Source organism: Conger conger, chromosome 11, assembly GCF_963514075.1.
Source record: "Conger conger chromosome 11, fConCon1.1, whole genome shotgun sequence".
NCBI lineage: Eukaryota > Metazoa > Chordata > Actinopteri > Anguilliformes > Congridae > Conger > Conger conger.
In genome coordinates, this window is record NC_083770.1 from 9,117,783 (window position 1) to 9,138,691 (window position 20,909).

Genomic DNA, 20,909 nt, shown 5'->3' on the forward strand with positions numbered 1-20,909 from the left:
ATCTTCTGTCATGGTAACGTGTCTCCGCACTGCTGTAGGAGGGCAACTTGAAGCGCTACCCCACCCCGTACCCCGAGGAGCTGAGGAACATGGTGAAAACAGCCCAGAACATTGCCCACAGGCTCAAAGAGGAGGGATCGGGGGACGAGTCAGACAGAGAGTCCAAGCCCCGAGATGTAGGACTGCAGGATGTAGGAGTCAAGGTCTGTGCTTCTGCGTTACGTAGGAGTCAAGTTCTGTGCTTCTGCAGGATGTAGGAGTCAAGTTCTGTGCTTCTGCAGCATGTAGGAGTCAAGTTCTGTGCTTCTGCGTTATGTAGGAGTCAAGGTCTGTGCTTCTGCATTATGTAGGAGTCAAGGTCTGTGGTTCACACTGACTCCTGCGTTACTAGCCTGTCATATTCTCTCATACCAGTGTCAAGGTATGGCATTTATGCTTTGAAGTTGGTTTCACTTTTCTGTAGAAGAAAGGCCCATTCCAATAATATGACTTTAGTGGGAAGCCTTTTATCCATGATTCTTATTTCCTCCTGGAATGCAGAAAGAATTTTCTTTCTTCTGAGGAGCACTTCAATAAAAATAATGTTTTGGGTATAAATATGCTTACAGGGATTTGACCTTGGGTATGAATCAAACATTTAATATTAGAAAAAGTCATGAGGTTATCAAAAATTGTTTATTTATATTCAATAATCATAGGTGACTGTAGACAATGAAGTAAATATTCCAGAACGGGACTGAAACGTGCTTGCTTGTATTCATGGCGAATCTTACTTAAACATCGTGTTTGGAGTCCTTTCCCTACGGAGTCGTTTTTTTTTACTGTGGTGGTTCAATTTAACCTGCAGGTAATTGAAAACACTGAGGCGAATGAAAAGACGGAGGATGTGGATCCAACAGCAGCTACGAACAGCGTCGAAACCCCCAGTCCGCCCGAGCCCACGGCCATGCCAGACGCCCAAACTGTACAAACCTCCCCACAGACCCCCGACAACAGGACAGCAGCCAGTCCTGAACGGGATCTTACGGTATTAAACATGTTTATTTACATCTCTTAACCTTTAATATACCGCTTCATGAGTAGTCTTAATGTACATGGTAATGAATCGGTTGCTTACCATGGATGTGTATCACTTCGATAGAGGATCACACTGACTTTTGACTGAATGGCAAAAAAACTACCCTTCAAACGGTTAAGGACGGTGATTCACAGTGGTTATGCAGGGACAACACACTTGTGGGTCCTGTTACTGACACCCAAACAGATATTGACAGTAGTTTTCAGCCAGAGACAAGAGGTGCATAATTTACTGTGATGACAGTTTTTGTGTTATTCCAAAGCTAAGGAGTGAAGGTGTAATGCCTCACGCAAGCAAGCGATTTGGTCCACATCATTTTATTGTCGTGGATTAAATAACAGGACATCACAGTGATATAGCAAGGACAACTATACCTCTTTCTACATTGTCAGCAGTTAATTTCAAAATGATCACTGTAGGTAGAGGCACTTATACACCTCATTCTACTTATCAAGGTCTTGGTTGAAGTTAATTAGCTGAATCAGGTATCTTAGTGTTGGGTCAAAACAAGAACCTGCACCCACACTGGCCATTTTCAAATAAGATTGCACACCCCTGGTTTTGTGTATTCTTGCCAGGCAGATAGTAATTTTCACGTTGAATCACATTGTCGTTTATTGTAGCAACCGCAGTCAAAGCCACAAAGTAAGGCCACACCTTCCCCTGCAGTCACAACAGCTCAGGACTGCTCACCGAATTAAATGGAACCATATTTAAGGTTGAGACAATTAGGCTGCAGCTTAGCCTGTCTTTTCAGGTCAGGGCACAGCTTGGTGTCAGTTGAACTCTCCCAAGTGCTGACGTTTGCCAGGAAGTATTTATTATGCATTCAATCCATTATCACTTTGGAAAACACGTCTCGAATGGTCGTCATCACTTGCTTACCTCTAGTATATTCCTGTCTCGAGGCATCCATTAAGTTTCACCACAGCACAAAACTTCAATAAGCAACGTAGGCAAGTATTCCTTTAATACTTTAAGCCTTCAAGTTAAAAACAGAGATGCGAAGATCAAAGGAATTCAGTCGTTTCATCCATAAAAGATGTACACTGACATTTTTGTTCTTTTATGAGGAGGCTACATATTTTCACGTACTGTGTTATCTTTCTGAAGACATCTTCATTGCGGTTGGGTTTAAAAACACTGTGCGTGTCGATTGGCTCGCTCCCTCTGCAGGAGCCTGTGGAGTCAGAAAAGGAGGAGATGAAGATGGCGGAGATGCGACCTCCTCTGATTGACAGCACCAACTGCCAACCCAAGGTGGTGACGCTCAACAAGGACAAGAAAGGTACGTAGCATGCACCTATCACATGCAGCACACACGTCTGCTCTGCCCTATAACTCGGCTGCCCAACCCTGTTCCTGGAGACTCTTCATACAAACTTAACAAAGCACATGTCATTCAACAGCTATAGATCTTGTTGAGCTGCTAAATATTAGGGTTGAAATGAATACCTAGATGATTGCAGATCCCCAGGAACTGGGATGGGCAGTGCTGCCCTACTGTATACTCTTATATACTCTTACTGTATACACTTAATATAATGATGCTATATTTTGGGTAGACATTTTGAGTAACCGTATAGAAGGTAAAGTACTAAATGGCAAGGCGAATTTCAATGCCATCTAAAGAGCATATTTATGAAATCGTTCTCTTGTTTTCGCAGATGACGGTAAAGATGCAGACTCTCTCCTTGATGAAACAACGACCAACAGTAACCAAAATAACAGTAACTGCTCCTCTCCCTCGCACATGTCCGACACTGTGTCGATGACCACGGACAGCAGCCAGGACATCTCCGTCTGTACACCAGAGATGGAGGCTAAGACGCCCGTCACACCTCAGTGCAGGTGAACGCCATTTTCTCCTCAGCATCCAGCACCTTCACCATCTCACACTGTCTTAGTATGAAGGAAGTGCTGTATTGCGGTTGGTTCAGGACATTACTGAAATCTGAAATATTTAAACAGAATCACTTTTTCTGTCTACAGAAGTTCCAGCAGTGTTCCAGCAGTGTGTTCAATCCGAATAATAAAAAACTTTTTCGAAACATGTTTGTAAAAAACGCAATTATATAATTCCACAGACGATTGAAGTTTTTTTTGCAGCTTCGTTTTATAATGTCAACGACATTTGTGCCTCAGTAGATAAATGAGAGGGTTGACCTTTTCCCACAGACTCCGTGCCTCCTTTATATTACGCTTTTACAGAAAAAGCAATAAGCCTAGATCCATCTTTTATTGTGCTATTCTGTGTAGTCATGCTGCCGTACCGACCAATTTTTTTCCCCTGTGAGAATGGAACAAAAGCGGTGCCTCATATTTGTTGTTTTTCTATTCCAGGCTAGAGGATGAAAATCAGAACCAGCTGGAGGACACGACACCCCTCCTGCAGAACGGGAACGGATCCGACGCCTCGCCACAGCCCGCGGTGAAAAGCCAGCAGGACTACGAGTCGAGCTCAGAGAAGACGGGCGAGCTCGAGCAGGCCACCGAGGAGAGGATGGCGCTCATCGACGGGGTGGTGGACCTGAGCAACGGCGTGGGAGACCCCTACAGCAGGTGGGACTGCGTGAACATGAACGTTTCCCAGCCGCTGCCAGACAACGGACTGCAGCTCCGCAGCCTGGGAGAAACGGCGGACATCTACGCGACGGGGGACCTTCAGCAAGGGACGGCTGTGGACAACAACAACGACGGTCCGGCACAGGTACATCTTCTCATTGGAAACCAAGCCCAAAAACAAATGTTCGTTCAACACGTCAACGGGCACGTGGACGAAATGCCAAAGTTTGAGGTCGTTCAGAGGGCCAAGGTGGATGTCGCGTCTAGCGGCGAGTTGCCACTCTCTCAAAAGGCAGAGGATCTCTCCACCCAGAAAAAAGGGATCCCAAATCCTGTGGTCAAGTCTCAAAGTGACACGAACATGCAGGCAGGAGGGGTGAAGGTCAGTAGCTTCGATGGTGCTGTCGGATCAGACAAGACGCCTGTGACTGACACTGGAGCCCAGGGCCAGAGCATCGCGCGAAGCAACTCCGCCTCCCTCCTGGACGACTATGGTGTCCAGGCCTACCCAGGATCCTTTATGGCCTCGCCAGACCTCATGCCCGCGTCCACGGCCCCGGTCAGGTACGATGCCAGCACAGGGAGGGTCTCAGTCCCCACCAACATGCCTCCACCCCAGTACAACATCCAGTACACCACGAGTGCCGTGCCCACCGACAACCTTTGGGCGCAGAGGACTCCGGTTCCCCCAGACCAAATGTACCTCCCTCCCCACCACTCCCTAGCCAACACCAACTACTCCAACCGCAACAACGCCCCGCCTTACCTCCACCCGCCACATCAGCGGGCTGCCCCGAGGCCCGTGGACGCCTGGGGCAAGGAGAGGTACTCGAGGGGCTCCGTTCAGAGGCAGAACAGCACCTCTTCCACCGCCTCCATGACCTACCAGGACCCCCGCCGCCTTCACATGCACGAGGGGGAGTACATGACCTACTGGGAGATCCAGGCCATGGGACGGGGACCCCCGCAGATGGTGCCGCGGGGGCAGCGGCCGCTGTCGGCCCGCACGTACAGCATGGACGGCTGCAGGCCGTCCCGTCCGCAGAGCGCCCGCCCGTCCGGCCGCGAGGGGCCCGAGAGAACCATGTCGGTCGGCGAGTTCAGCTACCAGCGCCCCAGCCCCAGGAAGTGGCCCGCCCCACGCGTGAAGTCCGAGGACTCCTTGCTTGACGGGGCGGCCAACGACAGGGTGCCGGTCGACTGGAGGGATAAGGTAATGCGGCCTGTCAGGAGCGTGAACATTGAGATGGTATGCGTCTGGTTTGGGGTTTGGTTTCTCAGGCCAGGTTTCTACCTTGGTTTCTGTAGCAGACAGAGCACGGCTGGTGTGTCAGAAGTGTAGATGTTTGGATACTCTATCCTGTGACGTCGTGTTGTTCGCATATCTCTAGAGCTGTTAAGGGGATGTGTGTTCTCCCCACCGCCGATTCTACGTTCGATTGCCAAAGTCTTGCACTGTAACTTACGTAAAAACATGTCAAGTTCTTGGCAAACTCATGTTCCAACAAAATAAACAGTTGGAAATCCAAACTATCATTACTCAATACCACATGTGCTGACGTTCTCGTTTCATGGAGCACTCCACCCAAAATGTATCATTTGTGAAAATGTATCATTTGTTACATATTAGTCAGTTTTATTTCTAGCATATTTTCCAGCCAGTGCGTGCTCATCTCTTTAAACTCATTTTCTCTCAGACATTTTCTGGGAAAGCCCCTGTAAAGTGTAGTTCACTTATTGGCACTACTAGCTGAAGAAATAAGAAATAAGACCAAAAGGTTCTGGAATTTTCAATTAAATTGAATTTATTTTTGTATAGCACTTTTCACAGAAGACTGTCACAAAGACAATTTACAGAGTAACACAGTAGATAATTAAACATATCAGCCCTAAGCCCCCAATAGCATATGAGGTAAACGACTCCCTTAGGGGAGAAACACCTTCAAACAGTGGCAAGAAAAAACTCCCTGATGGGAAGAAAGCTTGGGAGGAACCCGGCTATAGGGGCATGCCCATCCTCTGCTGGCCGATAAGTTTAATGTATGAAACTAGTAGGTAAACTAGAAAGTCCAGATGGAGGGGTGTAGAGTCTGGAGTTCAATCTGTAGCTCCAAGATGTGTTGAAGCATGGGCTGAACCAGGGAAGAGCAGGGCTGCCACAGTCCACAACCTCAGGGCCGGGGTCCGGGGGCCAGTTTGAGTGGCCTGTGAGCTCCGGGAATGAGTCACCATTCAAATTTAGCATGTGGCGACTTCGCAAATGTACCCAGAGATGGGATTCTGGTCAAGCACTAGACCATATCATAATTAGTGGCAGGCTCTCAAATTCAACAATCAATACAAAAACACAACACATCTGGATCTCTGAACAGCGCTTTCATCAGGAACCTCCAGGGTGAATCATTGTTTCCAAAGCGGGGGGAGGCATGAAGACCATTATATGCCATTGTTGTTTCACTAACCAGGGGTAGATGAAAAGGGAAAGCCCGTAAAAGGCATTGTTTTGGCGAAACCTTTTCGTGGCACAGGTTCTATGCTAATATGAGGGCAGTTTTGTTTGCATTGGTCCCAGTGCAGCTTTCCTCCGCTCGACTGAAAAACGTATCTGCCCTGCGTTCGATCTGCTGACGTACAGCGCCGGGGCATTTCACTCAGATTCACGTGCACAAATCCGCGCGAGATCACCCGCCCCTGCCTGCGAGCTCGTCTGAGTTATTGTTCTGGGCGGACATGAATAGTCATGAGTGGCAAACAGAGGGACAAACAGGATAGCGCGGCTTGTCGGGGAAGACTGCTCGCATATGCATGAGGACGGAAGTACCCGATGTGAATGAGGAGAGTGGAGTACCTTATCTCCCCCCAACATACAGTCTGGTTTCGCAGATCTGCCTCTGGCTCAAGTTTAAAGGAAAATCTAATCCACACCAAAGCTCCGCGGCTTCTCACTAGACATATTTTACGTCTGTAGGGTAGGGTATCCCCCGAACAGCCAACAGAAATAGCCTCTGGGCTCTTCTGTTCCTTGACTTGAGCCAATCATAATTCTTCACCTTATAATGCAATAAGACACTGCGTTTGTTTCAGCCATCAGAGCGATCTTTGTTTTCTTTGTGCGACCTCTCTCGACCAAATGTGAAATTGCTTTGTCCTTGGCTATGGAAAAGAAAAAGCTTTAATAGTCAAAAGTCTGCACACGGTTGTCTGAATGTCTGGAGAGCGATATTTCACTATTTCTAGCATTCTACCATAAGCGCAGACGTTAATGTAATTTTCCGGAATGTTCATGTTGTGACCTTATGCATTGGATACCTGTGTAGGGAACTATAGTAAAATATGACACTAATGGGTCATGGCACTGGTTAATTTTAACAGGGTTTTTCAGGCAAAATGAAAACATGCATTTTCTTAAGGGAGCAGTATATGGAAAGGTTACAGGATTGCTTCACACTGGGGAGGTGTCATGTATGCGTATCTGCCATGTCCATGATATGCTTGATATTTTACATGTAGCCCAGAGCTTCCCCTGTTGCCTATGTGAGGTGGTCTTTAGCTGGGACTTTGTCTACCCCTGCAGTAAAGTGCATGTAACAGCAATGCTTCACTAAGCAAAACACTTTGGCTCCTACTGTAGGTGTAGAGATTCGACTGATGAGTCTCAAGGGACACCTGGGAAGTGTTCCAGGGGGTCAATATTAATCTGTAAATATAGACCCGCCCACCCCCCACCCCCCACCCCCCAGGTAGTAATGCAGAAGTGGATTCTTCAATGGATTATTTGGATATATGCATGATTTTTAACGTCAGGGACTGCGTTTTTAAAATATGTTTTGAACAGCACCTTGTGTTTGGATTTACTCAAATGAGAATGATCTAATGATCCAGAGAGCTTGTATGAGAGTGAGCACGCCCTGCCTAACTGTGCAGCCAGGCTGTCTAGCTTTAGTTAATTACTGTTTTATTCTGTACTGTTTTGTACCTGCTTAACAGGTTAGATTGGACAGTATAATTTCCCTTGGTTAGTTTACAGGGTTCCCACGAACATACAGATTTTTTTTACTTTCTGGATTACGTATTCAGATCATTCCAAAGTAATTATTAATTGTCCTAATTCATTTCCAGTTTTCAGTAGCATGCATAATTTTTGCTTTATTAATTATGCAAATTCCAAAGGGATTTGAAGATTTACATAAACAGCTTATCCTGTTCCTTACCCAACTCTTCTGCTTGCTATAATTATGGTAAGAAGTTCAAGTAAGGTGAATATCAACCATAGTGTCTTTTTACCCTCAAATGATGAGTCATTCCATAACTGTTAAACAAATACTAAATAGTTATTTTTCAGCATACATACCCCAGCTTTTGAATGTTTTCTGTATGGTCTTGATTTGGCAACCTAAATGGGAATCACTTCTTAATTTCTTCAGTGGCATCCAAATAATCGCTTGTGTATCATTATCTTGGATTTATTCATTTTTTTATTTCTATCACAGATTGTTACCCTTATAGTTTTAGCAACATCTTCGATCTAACTAAAATGTTTGTTTAGTTTGTTTTGTTTAAAATTATAATAATAAAAAAAGGTTACTTGCGTAACATCAGGATTCCCCTAGATAGTCCAGTTGGGCTCTGGCTTCACTGTATCTTCTGCCCCAATGTAATTTGAGCGATTCTGGCCCACGGGCTGCTGAACCGAAGGGTCACAGAACCCGGAATTGCGGTCAGAACCACTCTCGTCTCTGCGCTCCTCAGGTGCCCTACGCCAACGGACAAATGTGCCCCAGAGGGCGACCCCAGATGCCAGAAGTGCGCAATCCTTCCCGGGAGCAGCTGATAGACTACCTGATGCAGAAGGTTTCCCAGCAGCACCCGGGAGCTCCCTGCCCGCCGCACGAGCTGATGCAGCAGGAGGTAGGGCGAAGCAGAGCCACTGGCGTGATTCAGTCACTGAACCACGGCTAATGTTCGCGTCTCCGTCCGTCTCATGCGCTCCCGGGCACACCGTTTCATTCCGAGTGGAGTCATGAGTCATTCGTGACCGGGAAGTAAAATCAGTCTTTACCCACATTTATATTCACGATTTCATTTGGCCATAAATCCCGCAGAAGGAGATAAATTATTTTATATTTAGGTTACTTTATTTAATTTGGCTTTCATCAAGTGTTTTGGGAGTGCTCCGCTACAATAATCCAACCAATAATCCGAAAAATCTGACGAAATGCAGATTCCATTTATATCAGTGAGGCCTCTTAATAATGACGTATATATGAACATTGAGTTTGGACTATGTTTTACAGTATCTTCAGGATAACATTTGACGACACGTTTGAAAATCGCTGAAAGTAATGGTTTGGCCACATTTGTGTTGCAGGTACGTGTGAAGATTGAGAAGAATCCAGAGCTGGGCTTCAGTATATCAGGAGGGGGAAGAGGCAATCCCTTTCGTCCAGAAGATAATGTACAAAATTATGTTTTTCTTGAACCTTTTAATATCCATTGTAAAAAAGTGGTGTGTTAATAAGAATATATTATTATGGTTTTGTTGGTTTTAAATGGGGCGGCACGGATGGTGCAGTGGGTAGGACTGCCGCCTCACAGCAAGGAGGTCCTGGGTTCGAATCCCCGTCGGCCGGGGCCTCTCTGTGTGGAGTTTGCATGTTCTCCCCGTGTCTGTGTGGGTTTCCTCCCACAGTCCAAAGACATGCAGGTTAGGCTGATTGGAGAGTCTAAATTGCCCATAGGTATGAGTGTGTGAGTGAATGGTGTGTGTGCCCTGTGATGGACTGGCGACCTGTCCAGGGTGTATTCCTGCCATTCGCCCATTGTATGCTGGGATTGGCTCCAGCCCCCTGCGACGCTGTTCAGGATAAGTGGGTTCACATAATGGATGGATGGATGGATGGATGGATGGATGGATGGTTTTAAATGGGCATTGTACTTTTAATCCATGTAATTCCAATATTTCCTTTGAATCCTTAGCAGTGGACCTACTGTATATAACCTGCTGTAAGGAGTGAATTTCTTTCCATGATAGATAGATAGATAGATACCCACAATACTGGTTTGGAATAAAACTTTATTTATTATCCACAAAAAATCAATTAAGTTTTTTCATACCACATTATTAGGGCCATGAGTTTGACATTTGGTGTTAATTATGATTGTTTTAATGACCTGCTGTTTTTTCAGGGAATATTTGTGACAAGGGTCCAGCCAGAGGGACCTGCATCCAAATTCCTGCAGCCGGGAGACAAGATTTTACAGGTAAAATGACACAGTCACTGTGAAATGCGGATGGCTACCTTCCCTGCTGTAAAACCCAGCTATGCCAGCTTGACCAGCTGGAAAATTTTGCTGGTCATGCTGGTCATAAACTGGTGTAGCTAGTCATGAGCTGGTCAACCAGCATGACCAACCTGGTTATAAAGCTGATATAGCTGGGTATGAGCTGGTCAATCAGCTAGCTTGTCCGTTTCAAAACATAGATTAAACTGGTCAACCCATGTCAAGCTGGGAGCTGGTCTGAACTGGTCAACCAGCTCCCAGCTGTTTCAAATCCTAGCTTGAGCTGTTTTTTCTCTCATTTTAGGCAAATGGATACAGCTTCATGAACATTGATCACGGCCAAGCGGTCTCACTGCTAAAGAAATTTCCCAGCACTGTGGAACTGATCATTGTCAGAGAAATACCTGTATAGCAGCAAGAGGAAGGAAAGGTCCAGGTTTTTTTTAGAAGAGACTAAAATTGAGAAAAATGGAATACATTTAAAAGAGGAACACATTTGCTTTAGTACTGTTCTACAAAGGGCAGCCAGGTTTTTAAGCAGTATTGGAACTGCGGAGAACAAGACTGGAGCTTTGGGAATGGGTACCAGTGAAGAGCGGACAGGCCTGGTGTACGGACACTGCCTTCATCGCTGGACCCGCATTTTATTTTTTTACCACGGTTGCCAGTAAAATGGTGGACTTCTTTTTTAAAAAGAAAAACAAATGTAGTGTGTTCTGTACAGACTTGTAGATTTTATCTTTGGAAATATGTCTTGGACATTGAATACAACATATATATTGCTGTTAAGTCTTTATGGTAGCTAGCCACTAGGGGGCAGAGCTAATTGTTTGTAACAGTCTGTTTGCCTTTTTTTTCACTGAAACCAGGTCTTCTCTGTACAAAACAACTGTACATTAAGACAAGGGGGAAGTGCTAATGTAGTGGCAGACTAAAGTCTTCATTCATTTCACCTGTTTGAATTCAATCCTTTTGTTGCCAAACCTGGCAGCGAAGGTTCTTTGAACAGACTCTGAGCAGCTGCGAGCAGCCGGATGCTTATCGCGACCACATCAGGATTGAAGATTGAGTTCTTAACACACTGGGGGGACATATCGAGTACTTTGATTCATTCTGCGGGCTGTGCCCCACATACGCTATGAACCACTGATATGTAACACATGTTCCGAAGTACTTCCCGTTAAAACAACCTCTACGTATTCATGTCTCGTCCTGGCTCTGAAGACGCTTCTGATCTCGACCCACAGAATGCGATAAACGATCTCCGTATGTGAGACGCGGGTTATCGAAGGTGTACTTAGAGACGGGAGATAAGAGACAGTGCTCAGGCTTAATTTGTCTCACTTGTAGAATGCAAAGACAGGAAGATACATGCGCTAGGTAACCAAAGCAAGTACTTAGGTGGGCACAGAAGAAGGCAGCAATAGTTCACAAAGGACTTCAATCGAATCTCCCATTGCCAACTAGGAAGCTCGTAATCGCTCATCATTCTCTGAATTCTTCTGCACATTTTAATCAGTATTGTACATATGGTCGACATACCTGCACTTCGTTGGTTAAATCAGCATGTTCATTGAAATGGTGGGGGTTTTAAAAATATCTTTCATGCAGGAAAAACATTTCCAGTTTTAATGTTTTCTCTTAGCGTGAACAAGGCCAAGAAATGGAGTGTGACATGTCATACACGTGGAATTCTGTGAATAAGGTTCTGCTAACTGCCCTGTGATAAGAGCGATATTCACTGTCATGCAGCAACTGAGAGCAAATCTTATTCACAACTGATAGTTTGCGGCCTTTATTCAGAGAAAAATATCACCATGCGGTGAGATTACAATAAGTACATTATAATTGTACATAGTTTTATACTGGTCTTTTTTAATGATTAAAATATGATAAATCAGTCAGTTTTTTCATTTGAATATGGAATATGAATTTTTCACGGTATTATTATGTCTGAGACGCCCACTAATTTTGACATAAAACATGCAACCAATAGAAATCAGGTCTCATTACCGCATTCACCACACCAGATACTGACAAATTGAGTGGCAGTTAATGCTGGGTGCAGACCTTCAACTGCTGGGATGAAAGTGTTAATTTGAGTGTGTGCCAAGTAAAACTAATTTTATGTGTCATTTTGAATATATATTTTTACTAAATATGCTTTTATGACTCATACTATGTTTAAATTCCCTTAGAGCAGTTTGACAAACATTCAAGAGTCACACTGAAAAAGCTCAACTGGTGGTTCATCTATTAATGTTGTATTATTAATGTTTCATTCAAATACCCATGTAAACACAGCTGGGGTGCTCTCTATGAACTGTTATTTCCATTCTTGTTTATCATTTCAATTATTAAATTAAATCAGCATTAATATATCATTAATTCACTATTTGTCATGACACAACTGCTAACATTCCTTCAATCAAATCATCTTGGTGATCTCTTGCGGTTTATAAAAACATATGTAGAAAACGTTTGTTGGGATAGGTTGTTTGATTTGTACTTTTTTATTTGATATTATCCTACATAGAACAGACAGACCATATACCTACTTGGGGAAAGATCTTTTGGAAATTCAAAGCTTTTAATTTCTCTGGGTTTTTCTGTTACTTTATCACCTGTCACTTTTGGATCAATGTAATAGTCCCTCTTCTTTAAAGATGATGAAAATTGATGTCTTATTGTATAATGTCTACAGTCATTGAGCACTACAGTACATGCCTGATACATGACAACTGTGAAAAGGAACCTTGTGAGGTCTCCTGCTTTATATTTACAGCAAAGAGCCCATCTATGTTTTACATCAACATGTAATTTAGGAATTAGAACTGTGCTCATCTAACATTCTTATTTCATGTCGTTTTAAAACCACTTTATTTCCCCTTAAGTTGCCACATTTGCTTTTTATATTTATTTTTTCTATCCGCTTCATCTCTGTGATTATTTTCTGTGATAGAAAATACTAATTAAAGTGTACATACTTTTAAATTATGAGATAAACATGGTATTAGCAACATGACTTTCTAAAACCTAAATTGCAAAAACTGAAAACATTTTTTTTTTAACTTAAAATGATAAAATGAAACTATATGCATTACTCAACATTCCAGACTTTGTTTAAATTCACTCTAATTCTGACCTAGTTGTACAATGTGAAATAAACTAATGCTCTTGGACATTTGGGATAGCTGTGCTTGTTGACATTTGTTTTTTTATTGTATGGTTGTTATTTTCTTTTGTACTCTCGTTTTAACCTACAGTCTAAAACGAGAACACACACAGTCGATTTAGCAGATGTCAGTTGTATGAAGGGATCATTTGTAATATTGCTATCAGTTGCTTGTGACCCTAATTTACGTGATGGACTGGTTTGGCAACACTGTACCACATGGCTGTATATCCGTGTGCATCCATTTTGAGGGATGTACCACATACCTTGCTGACTACATAAGAGACATACTTATCTCATTTCTGTAATCTGGTTGAACACATTCACCTGGATGTACCATGGGGATGAACTATAACAACAGAAACAGAAGAGTAGATGCACTTCTGGTTGTCAAAAGATGTATTTTAGACATTGTGTAAAATCTCATTTTCTCATACGGTATTTTCAGACAGAAGACCAAGACACTTTTGCCCAGAAATCTATTTTTTTCATTGACAACTGTCATTAAAAAAAGGTCTCACTGGGCCAATGCTCATATACTGAATTCACTCAAATCCTTTGTTTTTAAATAAATTGAGTCTTCACAGGGAGAACAAAAAGTAATCTGGTGAAGAATCTATGGCTTTTTCTTTCACAATCAATTTCCTTTGTTTGATTTTAAAAAATGGTCGACATTTCACATCCAAACAGCAGATGCCTTCTGGATATTGGGAAGGTAAAGAGGAATTACTTTTTAAATGTGTGTGGTATCAGTTATCAGGTATCAGTTTGGATATTCAAAATAAGAGCACGTCTGCTCTGATGTCTATATTCTATGTGTAATCTCTGCCAATTAGCTTGGGCTGATTTTTAAAATGGTCGTAGAATAATTGGCTCCCATTAATTTCTGCATTAAGCTTAGTGACAGCTGCTTGCGCCTTTCCTGCCATTGTTTTCACTCCTCACTGAATCTCCTCAAGTTGCACCCTCTTATTCTGGGTCTTTCCCAATGGCTGACCAAGTTTGTATATTTCGAATTGGGGTGATGATTCCGGACATGGTTCATTTGCAACAAACTGTTTTATGAGACCTGGTGGATCGATTAACCCATCTGTCTCACGGCAGATAGTTACACAGGTCTTTTGCAGTGTCCTGATCTTGATCTCGGATAAAGACAGACTAGATCCGAAGTGCTGCAGTAGTAGTTGTAATTGTTGTAGTTGTCATTGTAATTTACTACTGTGGCGTTAAGTCATTTGGCCATCTTTGATAACCTTGTGTACATGTTGGAGTGATTCATAAAGTGCAGTGTTCTCTTGTATTCCTAAATCTATTTAACCAGGAAAGTGAACAGAAAATGCAATCTTCTTTTGCGAGGTACAGTGCAGGCACATCTACATGAACTTACAAAATGATTCTTATTTTCACTGCATAAACACAATTCATCTCACATCAATATTAAATGTACTTATAAGGTATTCCATAAGTAATTCATTCATTCTTATTCAGGCATTGTCATTACTGTGAGTTAATGCATTCCTATAATATTGTTTCTGTAATTATTTGAAATTGATTACGATTTATTCATTATAAAACTTTTAATAACAGGCCTAATCAAAATGTAATATTGTGTGTTTGGATTTTTTTAAATACATATTATTTGCATTAATACATTGAATTATGTAATATTTTGGCCAAAGTGTTTATACAAAATATTTCAAAAAGCATGATCATATGCATATCTATATACTGATGATCATATATTGATCATCATGCTTTTTGAAATATGTATTTGTACAAAACCTGCGGTGTTAGTTTAAGTATTACATAATGTAATATATTAATGTAAAGAATATTATCTTAAATCACATTTGTGTCCTTTTCAGTCAAGGGTATCAATACTTATGGAGGGCACTATATGTTCTGGCTATTTTATACTGAATGGAAAATGCATTATATGTTTTGTATTTTAACATAGGCTATAGAAATCAATGTACAGAAACCAGCTACCATTTCGTAATTTCATTCTCAGAAATGGTGACCGGCAAAGACAGCTCACGGGAGCCAGTTATGTAAGTGTGGCGTGGGTGTTTGAAACTCTCGCTGCGTGCAGATCCGTGCTGTCTGACCACGGCCATTCCCATCCACATGTACGCCATCGCCACCAGGAGTTGGAGGGAGGGCGCGGCGTATCCAGTCTGATGCGTGCGCAGTTCGACGTGCCTATTCGTCGTACGAGCTTGCTGGCTGCGGTAGCAAGCCAGGCAACACTTGTGTCCTCGGGCAAAGAAAGAACGAGGGTCGCTCGCAGCGGATCTGCTGAAGGTAAAGTGCACTTTTACAGTGGATCCGGAAAAGAACATTGCGTTTCGAACTGTTTAGTTTTGGATCGGCTATTAAATTACTTCTTCAACGCCGCTGAAATCCACTTGGCGCTGGGGTCTTTTGTTCAGTTCCTTGCTCCAATCGTGGAGCATAAGCGGAAGGCGCATTCCTACGGTCCTGGGCCCCTTTCGTGCAAGTGAGTTGCAGTGTGGCGGACACGTTCTTCTGCAGCTTCATAAATACTTGTTTGTGGAATTCTAATTTGAAGTGTAATGCATTACTTTAAGGCGTTTAAGACTGAACAAAGCCCATGTTTACATTGTATGTTACTGAAATATGTGCCAGTTGTGTTGCTAAATTAAACTCGTATCGCTTGTTAGCTAGCTAGCCATTTGAGTTCTTGTACACACGCACGCACGCCTGCTAGCTGTGATATTAGTTAACTAGCTATTTGTTGCCTTGTTGCGTTTGTGACTGCAGGAAGACATACAATTTTTATTATCTTGTTTTAAACACGTTTGTTGCCTTTTAGTAATGTTGCTTTTCTGATTAATAATACATGTCTTCATGAATGTTACAGGCGTAGCGATAGGTAGCTAGGTTAGTTGGCTAGATAGTTAAAAATTGTAATGCAAAGGCTGACATTTACTCATATGGTAGCTAACTGTCTAGGAAAGTCAGGAAGTTTGATAGACTCCAAGCAGCTTAGTTTGCAAGGATGGCCTACGAGTTTACTGTTTTATTTATTGTTGTCGTTTGCTGCAGCTCGTTAGCAAGTTAGCCAGTTGGCTAACATTTGCTTATGTTTCGCTGTCAGCCTTTTCGTGACATCGTTAGCTATCTAGACAGCAGTGAACTTGTCCCGACTTGTTCTCTCCTTTCTGTTCCACTCCTTTCCATAATTAGAAATGGATATTAAGTTTCTCATGCGTGAACAAATAAATGATACAATGCACCGTGTATAATGCGGAATACAATGTGTAGTTTCCGTCGTTTTGGCGATGTTTAAAGATAAAGCTGCTTGTGTGATCATGTGCGATTCTAGCAACAACTCCATTTTGATGTGCTGACATTAAACATCAGATTCAAAGCTTTAGCAAGTCTGCAGTTGTATAACTAGAGCACGGGGTAGTCGCATTTTTGGTAAACAAAAATGCTGAAACATAACAAAGGACCCTTCCTGGCGTAGACTTACCTCATGGATAACCACGAACACATACACTCATTAAGTACTAGGTTTTATTTCAGTTCAGAGTAACCTTTACATAACATACAGACTGTTAATGTGGGTCATTCCGTCTGAATTAAGCCGCATTTCGACAATACTCTCATCTTTGAGGTTGGCATATTTAATGGTGAAACTGAACAGCCATTGAGGCGTATTTCGCAGTTGTGTCCAAGCTAAAAGCTTTTATTGAAGCTGATCTTGAATTGTACTATTATCCAAAATAGTTTTGTTATTTGGCACCATCTTTTGTACCTCTGTATATAAAAAATGTTTTATTATACACCCAAGTTCTTAAAATACATTGCATTGTTTTCTTTTGAAGTAGTTGGCCATTTATATTTTTTAAAGTAGCAAACTTGCCAAACTGTTGGCTGTGTTTAGGCTTCATTCCATGCATTGCAGCCTACCCATCCTGCAGATAGATCATCATTTGAAATTCAGCATCCTTGTATATGGGTCGACTTGTATGTCTTGGGGGGTATGCTTTAGTTTCTTTTTCAATCTGCAATACCTGGTGTGCATGAATTGAGACTGAGGTTCATGAAAAGATTAACAATGCATTTTAATATACTTGGAATCCTACCCTTAACATTTCCATAATACAGTAAGTAATGCAGTCATGCTTCTTTTTTTATTTTTTCCCTGGAAGGTACTTAAACAAAAACGAAAATCCTGAATGTACCCCTAGCTTCAGTTGAAATAAGCAAATGCGGTGTGCCTGGAGGTGGGCTAAATCAGGATGTTTCTCCATTAGGCCGTTGGTAAACTCTGTAGCGTGCGTCCCTTACGCAATGCATTGTAAATGGCTTCTACTCTGTTTTCTAGGTCAGGGATGCAGTCACAGGCGAACGGCAGAATGCAGTAGACAGATGGACATGTTGTGTCTGAAGCACCGTGGAGGTGCGGCTGGTTACGGGACTTTCAAGATCCGCTGAATTTCTGAAGCCGTTTAAAGGGAACCAATCCTCTTTCAAGACCAACGAAGAAGATACTCAAGACATTTTTTTAAGGGGTTGGGGAGGGAAGTAGAATCGTGCGTACGGTTTTGATTCCGCTTTCAGGTGCAAGCGTGTGTTTGCAGTCGTGTATATTTCTGGGAGAGTTTAAAAAAGAGTGGATCAGTAAATCCACTGTTCGGGAAAGGAGGATTTTTAGTATTTTTGAGTAGTTTTTGATGCATTAACTGCGACTCAAAAGTTATCAAGATGAGTGCGGAGGGATACCAGTACAGAGCGCTCTACGACTACAAGAAGGAACGGGAGGAGGACATAAGCCTGCACGTCGGGGACATTCTGGTGGTGAACAAGGGTGCTCTGCTGGCCCTGGGCTACGGAGACGGCTTCGAGGAGAAGCCGGAGGAGATCGGCTGGCTCCCGGGCTTCAACGAGACCACCCAGGAGAAGGGCGACTTCCCCGGCACCTACGTGGAGTTCATCGGGAAGAAGAGGCTTTCGCCCCCGACGCCGAAGCCTCGGCCCCCTCGGCCCCTGCCTGTGGCCCCCGGCCCAGGGAAGGCCGACTCGGACTCCGAGCAGTGTGAGTAGCGTCGCCGTCCTTGGCGAAGGCCGTCCGCTGGCTCTTGGTACATGCTGCTCATCCTCAAACTGTCTGTTTCTGAAAAAAAAAAAAAAAAAAAAAACACCTGCATGTTTCTCAAATTATTTTTGCACTGGCGTAGATGCATTGTGGCAAAACGGTGGTCGTGTATTTGTCACAAAGAAGGTGGTGCGTGTGTGTCTTCCAAAATGTGTTCCAAAATCTTTGTAGTAGGAGGAGTAGAGGGTGCTTGCAAACGCTTGATTAGACCACAGGGGTCGCTAGAGAGTGATGAGATGTGGGTCCCTCCCTAACCCTGGGCTACCAGTGTGTTTCCCTGTCGGGCTGCTGGCCACCACAAACTAGAGCGGAGCCTTAACCGGCTGAGCCACCCAGCAATCAAGTGCGGAAATTATAACCGCTCAAACTCGTAGGCCAACATAAAAACAGTAACTGTAAACTTCATGAACTTGACCTTTTTTTTTGTGCCGTTTACCTCATCTAACCATTGTTCACATAAAACGTGCGTGATTATGCTGTCTGGCTGAATGCATGCTCATCCTGCGTCTAAAGAGGAATTGTAATTATGGGGAAGTCGTTCCAGATTTTCATCGCCTGGAGGAATAATTTCTTTAATTTAAGTCTGGTCCCACGGGTTGATTTCAAATCGAAAATTAGAGATTTTAGTGAACGGCACGTTGTGCGATTGTCTCACAGAATTGGGTGTATTGTGGACCTGTATATTCTATGAGATGTGGCCCATGAAAAGGGGGAGAAATGGGATAATATGAGTTCTCAGTCAAAATATTAAGTGTCGTCCAGTAATTTACAGAAACTAAAGTTTTGGTGAGTAACATGCATTTGCAAGTATACGCATTGGGTAGGTAAATTGAATGATTGGTTTCCTGGCTGCCTTGGCATTTGATTTAAATGCAAATTACTTTTAATTTGCCAATTCAGCTGTTCTGTTATTGCATAACATTGTGACTACGCCAACCAAAATGCCTCCCTTGTGATTTGCATGTCATTACAGTGCAGAATGTGTCACGACAACTGCTGACTTGGCAAATAAAGAGGGTGTCTTGTTGATGTTGAGCCTTGGATTTCTGGACAATTGGTCATTTTAAATGCAACATGGAAAGAGTTTTAGTGTAAACAATGAAATTGTTTTCTCTAATCTTTCTAACATTAGTACTTCAGTGGAGCAGAATGCACAATGCTTCCTTGTGATTTTATGTGTGTCTACTACTGTTAACCCTTTATGCCTTTAAGGTGTAAGATCACAAATATGTGATTAGTGTCCTGAACATTCTCATTCTGATGTAATCATCACTACTTGTAAGCAGTGGAGCTCTTGAACACTGACTAGGAAAAATGTAGTTGATACTGCAATGCCTTTGTGTGTTTTGGTCTGTTCAAAGAGAACCATCAGTGAATATTAGTAAGAGTAGTATTAGTAATTCTGGTATCATTAGAAAGATAACCACACTTACGCTTGCAGACGGCGTGCGCAAGTCCGTCATCATCACACGTGCTTATGGCCTGTAACTTTTGAGTAATGGTTCGGATAATAACGTGCACGGTTTCTGATATCCAGCATTTTAGGCCAATATCGACCCGGTGCTCGGCATCTGATTGGTCTGTCCTTACTCTCTGTCGATGGATACAACCGAGCGATTGATGTCCTCTCTTTGGTTGCTCTCTAAGCGGACAGTCCCGTATGCCGTAGCTCCAGAACCTCAGTTCTGACCTGCTTAATGCTAACCAGAACCGATGCTGCTGGCACGGCTCCAGCCTTGCGGATCATATTGCAGTCACAGCCGTGTAATAACAGTACCAGACCTTCAGTGCATGTAATTCACATGTTTCTCATGTGCAGGAGATTAATTTACACCCACCCGCCCACATGCGCGCGCACACACTCTCACGCACACACACACGAACACACACACATTTTCTGAATGATCCGCTGCGTATGTGATGTGACGCAGACACAATTAATAATGTCCTGTACATGCTTGCATGCATTGGCCTGGAAAAATTTAACAGGAGTGCTAGCAATTCCTTTGGTAGAAATTTGTCATTTAGCTGCAAATTTGCAGATTAGCCTTTGCTATTGTTTCGTGTTTTCTGCACTGTGGTATAACGCGGTTGACATTTTAATGAACTAATTGCGTAAAATTTCCCTGTTTGTTTTAAGCAGCTGCCATTTTGTGTTCCCGGAACAGAATCGCAGACTAGCTGTATGCCAACATATTTTATCCCGTTTCCCTAACCTACCCTTAAACGGCTTTAATCGGCCCACACCGACGTGTAGAAACGGCCGGCGCGAACGCTGCAAAGTAAGACGGTCGCGCAAAAACTTTCTCGCTCCCGTTCCTGTCAGCTGCGGGCCTCTCGTTACCGAGCGAAATAATTTGTGGCGCGAGCAGGGGACGGACGCTGGATGAAGGGCCTCACGGGGGCGCGGTGAGTGGCTGAGCTTGGATTTGGAGCTTGTGGAGAGGCAGCATTGGGAGAGGGGAGAGGGGAGAGGGGGGAGGGGGGAGGGTTGGAGAAAAGGGCCCCTCTGTTCCTCTGACTGAGGGGCCTTTACTAGGAACTGGGGGCTGGGTGTTGAATTCTTGTTGCTTCAGAGTGCTTGTGATTTACTGCCGTCCGCTGAAGGATCTGGCAGATCCTCTCCTCCCCCCCCCCCACCATTCCCTCCCTGGGTTATTATTTTGTTTTCATAGCGCTCC

General features: G+C 43.3%; 2 protein-coding genes across 3 annotated transcripts in view; both read left to right on the forward strand.

The window, feature by feature from the left end:
* LOC133140948 (erbin-like) overlaps nt 1-13,114 on the forward strand; it is a 69,796-nt gene extending 56,682 nt beyond the window's left edge. The window contains exons 16-24 of the mRNA XM_061261268.1: nt 39-203; nt 848-1,027; nt 2,255-2,366; nt 2,746-2,929; nt 3,422-4,856; nt 8,393-8,551; nt 9,012-9,098; nt 9,830-9,904; nt 10,230-13,114. Of these exons, the coding sequence (XP_061117252.1) occupies nt 39-203; nt 848-1,027; nt 2,255-2,366; nt 2,746-2,929; nt 3,422-4,856; nt 8,393-8,551; nt 9,012-9,098; nt 9,830-9,904; nt 10,230-10,337 (2,505 nt within the window). The 3' untranslated portion in view covers nt 10,338-13,114. The remainder of the gene's footprint in view (nt 1-38; nt 204-847; nt 1,028-2,254; nt 2,367-2,745; nt 2,930-3,421; nt 4,857-8,392; nt 8,552-9,011; nt 9,099-9,829; nt 9,905-10,229) is intronic.
* A 2,158-nt stretch (nt 13,115-15,272) lies between these two features.
* The window catches only part of LOC133140177 (phosphatidylinositol 3-kinase regulatory subunit alpha-like), a 38,855-nt gene continuing 33,218 nt past the window's right edge, over nt 15,273-20,909 (forward strand). The window contains exons 1-2 of one of the 2 annotated variants that reach the window (XM_061259807.1): nt 15,273-15,404; nt 17,458-18,168. In XM_061259807.1, coding sequence (XP_061115791.1) covers nt 17,838-18,168 — 331 coding nt within the window. In that variant the 5' untranslated portion in view covers nt 15,273-15,404; nt 17,458-17,837. Of the gene's footprint in view, nt 15,601-17,457; nt 18,169-20,909 lie in introns of both variants that reach the window. The other variant, XM_061259806.1, reaches the window with a different exon arrangement.